Source organism: Anopheles merus, unplaced genomic scaffold (assembly GCF_017562075.2).
Source record: "Anopheles merus strain MAF unplaced genomic scaffold, AmerM5.1 LNR4000147, whole genome shotgun sequence".
NCBI lineage: Eukaryota > Metazoa > Arthropoda > Insecta > Diptera > Culicidae > Anopheles > Anopheles merus.
This window is the reverse complement of record NW_024427727.1, coordinates 8,390-15,732: the sequence shown is the minus strand read 5'-3', so window position 1 is coordinate 15,732 and position 7,343 is coordinate 8,390. Positions and strand designations below refer to the sequence as shown.

The 7,343-nt window shown below is 36.4% G+C and overlaps 1 protein-coding gene across 2 annotated transcripts; it reads left to right on the top strand.

Moving 5' to 3' along the window:
- The first annotated feature begins 2,993 nt into the window (after window positions 1-2,993).
- On the top strand, window positions 2,994-4,279 carry LOC121601695 (integral membrane protein DGCR2/IDD-like). Of its 2 annotated transcripts, XM_041930504.1 has the most exons (4): window positions 2,994-3,142; window positions 3,234-3,423; window positions 3,586-3,654; window positions 3,733-4,279. In XM_041930504.1, the coding sequence occupies exons 2-4, from the start codon at window positions 3,318-3,320 to the stop codon at window positions 3,933-3,935; spliced, it is 378 nt and encodes a 125-aa protein (XP_041786438.1). In that variant the 5' UTR covers window positions 2,994-3,142; window positions 3,234-3,317; the 3' UTR covers window positions 3,936-4,279. The 2 variants fall into 2 exon arrangements, with proteins under 2 accessions (XP_041786438.1, XP_041786437.1); XM_041930503.1 differs by having other exon boundaries at window positions 2,994-3,423.
- Window positions 4,280-7,343: the final 3,064 nt, after the last annotated feature.

The following is a 7,343-nucleotide window of genomic DNA, read 5'->3' as shown; positions in this document are numbered from 1 at the left end:
TGTTGCCTTTGATGATTTCTAGGTGTTCAAGAAACAACAAGGGATGGTGAAGAGCAAACGATGGAGAGTGCAAGTAATGAATTTTGTTTTCGTTAATTGCGGAAACTAAATTTGATTCTTTTTTAATGGTAGCTGCTGATTTAGGATCCAGGCTAGACAAAGAAAAAGGATTTGGAGAAAATTTGTGAAAACAGAATGTATAAATCCTCCAAGTACAAATATTGACTGAAGCAATTCCAATGTGACTAGCAGTGGAAAAGGAGTGTACGCTCTCTAAGCAGGGATGAATTTGCAAATGACGCAGGATGTAAGAACACTGCAAAACAGCACATGTTATGTACATGTGGCCAGCCGGCTCTGTCACTCTATTTACACTACAAACCATAAAAAGCACGTGATTTTATTTAGCTTTTATAGGGTTCTTTGCCGGGTGTTTTTTTTTTTCAAGTTTATTAGGCAGGCCTTTAGGTTTTAGGCCTTTCTGTGATTCATAGGAATGTTTTAGAATTGTGCATGCAGGTCAGAACTACAAAATATATTACGAATCAATACAATTATACTATTTTTGAAGTAATTGATTAGATGTGTATTTCCTTCAGTTTTAATGTGTTCCATCGAATTCAGTTGTTTAAGTGTCGAACATCAGTGTCGGCCAGGGGCCCCAAAAAAGGCACCTATGACCCGCTCACAAGTTAAATTGCTACTCAATCCTTCTCTGGTTAGGACATTTAATACAATCCCTGCTAGACGCTTCAATCAAGCCTCTACTTTCGTGTGACCGCTTAGGGCCTCCATTCGTCTTAATCCGCCATTGCTAACAATCAAAAATATCCAAAACATGGCCTTTCATGTAATATTAGATGGCTTTTGTGGACCATTATTTTCCGTTTTAAATTCGACTCGATGCGTATCATCTCTAGGTATTTTCAATCCATGTAATATTTCTCTTGATTTTCAACGTTAATGGTCATCGCACAACTGGGTATCTTCTTCATCGTCAAACGCTACTTCATGTTTTGTTGATGCCTGTGATGGAGACGAATCATCCTCTGCAATTTTAAAACTTTTTTATATTGACAACAGCACTTTGTTGGGTATTTTACACTTACCTATAGGCTGCGAATCAATTATTGGTACGGGAAGATGTTCATCATCTTCCCATGTTTGCCCTCACGTTTTCTTCAAAGCATCGTGTGTCTGATACAACATTTCACTATATTTTAACTGATTTGGGATATTTGATATGCTCTTTCAACAAAAGAATTGAGAAATGTAGACCGCGAGCAATTATTGCACGTTTTACAAATGTAAAAAATTCGTAGATGATCCAATGTTCTCCTAAAACCACAACACAATGGCGGCTCGATGTGGGGAAGATATTTTTACTCACTCCAAAATCCGACCTCATCATGATTTCATCATGTGAGCGGCTGTTGCTTGATCATCTCATTAGAGCAATCATCGGCGATAGATTTGCTCACCATACAAACAAAATCATCTCGCCTCAGCGAGGGGAAAAAACAAGCTTGCTCAGTACGCAGGAGGAAACGATGATAGCCTCTCAGTATGGGTTGAAGCAGCTGTCATTGAGCTCGCCATAGTGAGAGTAGGCTGGATTGTCATTTGGGTATTGTCGCCGATTTGACGTTTGATCTGTCAAATTTAAAAAATTGCGTATCTCCGAAGCGGCGTAACTCGGAAACAAACTGTACCTGTAATATATTTGACTTGAAATTTGCAGCATAGGGTAACTGTACCAGTTTTCGGCAGTGTACCTATTTTCGGCAGGATAGCTAAAAACGTGAAATTCTGCCCAAATGTGGTAAAAAATTTCACAAAACACAATTTTGTAGTGAAAGTGTAATTATTTGATATTCACATACGAAGTTTCACACCATTTCATTACGTATTTTTCAAAATATCAAATAAATTGTGCTTTTTTTCGGCAGCTTTGCTGTCAGCCAATGGTTCGGCAGGTTTTGTGATTAAGAGAATCAGAACAGTAAAACAATGAAAAAGTGGTGTATATTAAAGATTTTATGCTTATTTAATTTATTCTAACTTGTTCGGTATTTTAAAATCACGATAAACAGGTTATTTTTCACTTTAAATGCTGCCGAAAATAGGTACACAGTAAATGTTCATTTTTGACAGCTCAATGTTGTGGGCTCCTGCCGAAACTCGGAACAATAACACACCTTGGATTTGGCTGAATATTTCTTTAAAAATTGATCAGAACACTACAATGCGTATATCGATACATAATATGACCTTTCTTGTACCAAATATCACCAATTTTACGACAAACAATGCACTAACTTAAGAGAAAAATAAATATTTGTAAGCCAATTCGCACCGTACGCTATGACCATCAAACTGACCTAATGGCTGCTCTGTTTAAACGTCGCATCAAAATGGCTGTCAAAACGGGCCAAAATAAGCAACATAAAATTATTATTTAAAGTGCTTTTTAACATCAGTATTAGGAAAGTAAGAGTGTAAAATTGCTTTAAACAATTTTTTGTACATATTTACATAGAAAATAACATTTTCTGACCCGTATTCGCGCTGCCGAAAATAGGAACACAACCTGCCGAAAATAGGAACAAACTGCCGAAAATAGGGGCAAAAGCAATGTTTGCATTTTTACGAATATTTATGAAAAAGGGCTTTGAACCGGCAAATAAAAAATAGTGTAACATATTATGATAGTTTATCAACCAGAATAACATCACTTTCATGAAAAATAATAAAAAATGTTTATTTGTGAGCAGTTTTTGTGAAACTGCTGCACTAGCGTGCCGAAAACTGGTACAGTTACCCTACTTGATGGAATAATTATCATTAATATGTGTCAATTCTATATCCAAATTTAAACTTAAATTTCTTGGATTTTGTCCAATTCTTAGGTTGTTTTTCATCGTGTGTGTGTTTCTGTTCTGTGATTCTTTAAAGGGAGTGTGAGAAATTTTCTAGGCGTTTGCGCAGTTAATGCTTACATCAACTAAAGTTTATCGGCTACAGTAGCAACAGTAATATCATTGATGTTCTTGTTAAATTAGAGCATACATTTGCCCAACATTTTAGATGTATTCGAATGAAGTTTAAAAGATTTCCAATATTGTGATGTGATTATTATGTAGTGAGTATCTGATACAATTTTAAAGTGTTTAATTGTGTCGAATTGTGCAAAGAACGTGGAAATTTCAATATTGGCGCACCTATCTTTGCAGCCATTTTAATTTAAAAAAAAGAAAAAGAAGTGAATTGCAATTAAACTATCAGAAGAACCTTATTTTTGTGAAATTACTTCCACAATGATGGCAATGAGTGCAAAAAGAAATAAAAAATCTAGTTTTGATTTACATGAGCGCTGGCTTTGGTATAGTATTGTATTGCTACTTCATATACCCTATACTATTGGTAAGTTGGAGTTGTATAAACAATTTGGAAATGCAGCCAAACATGATATTATTGAAAGACAATAATATTTAATATTTTACTCATACATGCTCAATTATCAATTGGATGTATTTGTGATAATAGTGGAGCAGAATTTTACCACACGATTTTTACCAATTTTAGGTGCATATGGAAACGTGGTGTCGCTTCCGGGAGAGTGCCGTGATATGAATGGCAAGAAAGTAGAACAAGGTAAATGACACTCAGAAAGAATGATGATTCTTACTTTTGACCATAACCATAACTTTTTATTCTCTGCATCGTTCATAGATGCACACTATGTGCCTCCTGGATCGGATACGTGTAGATTGTGTTTATGTGACAATGGTCATCCAAAGGCATGCAAAGCTGTGCTTTGCTCACCGCCTCATGATTGTAAATCCTTTCAGATTGGTAGTTCATGTTGCGAATTCATCTGTTTAGATGATACAATAGGCAACACTACGGATAAAACCTACGACATCGGCATGTGACTAGTAGCTACTGGAGTGATTGTTACATTTTCTTTAACCTTGCTTTTCTTCATAATTAGTCGCTTAAGGCATCGTAAAAGTCGTGCCCAAGAAGGTCGCGAAGCCATCGATGATTCTAATCAACGCAATATGGTTAACAATGTGAGTTACATGGGAGGTAGTATTGGCTATCTCGGTGGAGGAACAATGAATATGGATTATTCGTATGTAGACCATGCCATAGCTCCGCACTACCAGCTTTGGAAACCACCAGGAGCATATTACACGAGGGGGGAAGCTCCACCTCCTTACGAGGAAGCAATAGCCATCGCTCATGCCGAGTCCTTGAGTTCGTGTACCGTCAGGTAAGATTAAGAGTGGAAGAGTTATTTATTTTAGATTTGTATGTATATTGTTAATATAACCTTTTCTGGTTTCTGGGACTGATGAAATTATATGTTATAATACAGAAAATTCTACGCATAAACACCAAAAAAACATCGTAAAATTTGTCCTATTGGTTCTTTTATGTAATTATGAAAGCTAAAATTTCAGCCTTCACCTGATATTATTGAATCTGTTCAGTCAGAAAGCAAGGAGCAGTGTACCAACCGAAACAAATATGGCATCATACTTCAAGTGAGGAACATATTAGAGTACCCGTGCATATATCCTTTTTTTAATTCAACAGACCTCCGATTGTTCTCAAATATCTCGTAAAATTGTGAAATTTTAAGACAGATTTACAAAACAGTACATAGTAAAATCATCAAAGCACGCAATTTGCTATGGATCTAATTGTCAAACCAGATTTTCTTCTTCTTCTTTCGTTTTTAGACTTCAAATTGCACGGGATCATCCCACCTGATATATCAACTTCATAACACTTTGGTTAAATCATAATAAGTGATCGTTACCAATTGGCAATTTACTGGCTGCGATTTACACCTGTTCTCACTTTCCCTTGAATCTTTATCCGGTTGCTATGGATCGCAATCCATGAGAATGGATCGCAATCAGCTTCGCAACTATGCGCGGTGCATAGTTTATTTGGTGACCGCTAGGCGTACCTCACGATTCTCCTTACAACAGGCGATTTGAAAAGCAACAATTTCATATTGTTCTATGATTGAACCCAATTGAGAACTTTTGTTGAAAACCCATTTTTAAGCAATGAATAACATTTGACAGATTTGTCAGCTTCTACGCATCAGAATAGATTTCCAACCAGACCGTAACTCCATAGCATGTTATATCCGGTTGAATTTCGAAAGCCTGAACATGACTGAACGACCACGTAGGTCATAACGCCGAAAAAAAAGAAGATTGTGAAGGTTTGTTTGGAAAACTTAGTCCAATAATCAAAAAAGTATGAATAGTTATGTAAGCTTCACATAAAAAATACGATTAGATTTTACAGTTTAATGTATTCATTATTAAATTCTTTCCTTGGGATTCAAATGTGTCCCGCGGTCACTAAATAAACTATGCGCTACAATGAAATTTGCGCTAAAATCTGTCAAATATTATTGATTGCTTAAAAATGGGGTTTCAACACAAGTTCTCAATTGGGTTCAATCATAGAACAATATGAAATTGTTGCTTTCCAATTCGTATATTATGAGGAGAACCGTGAGGTATGTCGAGCGGTCACCAAATAAACCAAATCTAAGGGTAGCTGAGAGCGATCAAAACGTAGTTGAAAACGATTCAGACGTAGTTGATTGCGATCCATTCTCATAGATTGCGATCCATAGCAACCGAATAAAGATTCAAAGGAAAGTGAGAACAGGTGTAAATGCCACCCCTACAGTGGCGGGTCTAGCCTCTCCGAGGCTCTAGGCGTTATGGTAGACGGGCCCCTTTACCAAATCCATCTAGGGGGGGGGGGGGGGGGGGGGGGGGTTGTTAAATGGTGTACGAATCATGCACTGCAATTTTCTAAGTTTGCTGCAGTAACATTTTTTACTGAAAGTTATTGAGTAATACATGGTTTTGTCGTTTCACTGAATATTTGTAAAACAAATTACTGAAAATGCATTTATTTATTCTGTCAAAACGACATGTAAGTCAGTTTGAGCCTCAAAAGAAAATATAATGCGATGCCCGCTTGCTCGTGATGAACAAAAATTTGATTTGGGTAAGCGGTTACTTACAGACACCCCGATAAAATTTTAGGTGCATATTCGGCTTGCGGAATTAACGTTTTGGTTGAGAAAAATCTTCACACCACTTTGCTGTTCTTGCTGAAATTTCATGATTACCGTGAGTGCATACCAAATCAACAAACTTGTTTCGACAAAATACAGTTCACATCTGTATAAAACTTTATGAAACAGAAATGAATATGAGCAGAATGGACTGCCATCCTGCGCATCAATAAAAACCCCAATTTCTATACTTTTTTTCGCCAATTTTTAATCGATATCAATGACTGAACTATCAGTAATATCAGAAAGGCTTTGTGGTATGTTCAAATTTTGGGTACTGTGGATACTGTTTCGAAGCGGACTTTCGACACTTCATCGTCTAGGCGATCATATAAACCTTTAGGACGTTGGAGTTTAGAGGGCTTACCTTGGGTAGGAGGACATAAGTAAACTCCTTAAATGAGAAGTCGGTAGATGATGGATGGGCTCAGTCCTATCCTGACAAACCGAACAAATCTGACCTGCCATGATCGGAGTTGGTTTTATTTATACTCAAAAGAAGTTAAAGGTCGGAAAGTTATCGTTTTCGCTAAGCTAGTTACGTTTGTCTTTTATTGACAAGAACGATGGTTCTAAACGATATTTTCTTTCCTACTTTACAGTTTCCAGCTCGTGTTTCATAGTACGGACGATTTGATTTAAAATGGTGATCGTGAGCATAACATAAAAACAAAATTTTGCTTTTACGTTGGTGTTTACCTTTACAATGAATACTGAAGTACCGTCTTGCTTCGAATTACGGCCACTTCATTTTCAATCGGTCAGAGCGATAACTTCTTGCACGCGCGGGAAAACATATTTTCATTCGAAAGTAACTGGAAATACCCTGTATTGCAGTATGTTTGTCTAAATTGATCCGCGGACCTCAGGTTGGAGGACACTGCTTTAGATAAGCTGCTTTCGAAATGATCGAGCGTTGAGGGCCAGGAGAATGCTTTTTTTTACACATACTTTATTATATTATTACAGTTAATACACAAAATAACTGGTTTATGATATTAAACAATGCGATTGGTTATATTGTTGTTTTTCTTAAATTATTATATCATCCAAGCAAGTTTCAAATTCGTTTTATTAACTTACAATTACTAAAATTGATTGTAAAGATTTTTCAGCCAGGTCAGACAAAATGATAGCGCATTTCCTTAAAAAAATACTCCTAGAAAATCGTTGCATCCTTAAAAAGCAATAGTGTGTAATCATTGTTCTCGTAAAATCA

Bases quoted from the DNA above. Each gene is read 5' to 3' on its own strand.
- LOC121601695 (XM_041930504.1), top strand. From the start codon at position 3,318: ATGATGGCAATGAGTGCAAAAAGAAATAAAAAATCTAGTTTTGATTTA. The intron at 3,424-3,585 runs GTAAGTTGGAGT...TACCAATTTTAG, and splicing joins TCATATACCCTATACTATTG to GTGCATATGGAAACGTGGTG. The intron at 3,655-3,732 runs GTAAATGACACT...CATCGTTCATAG, and splicing joins TGGCAAGAAAGTAGAACAAG to ATGCACACTATGTGCCTCCT.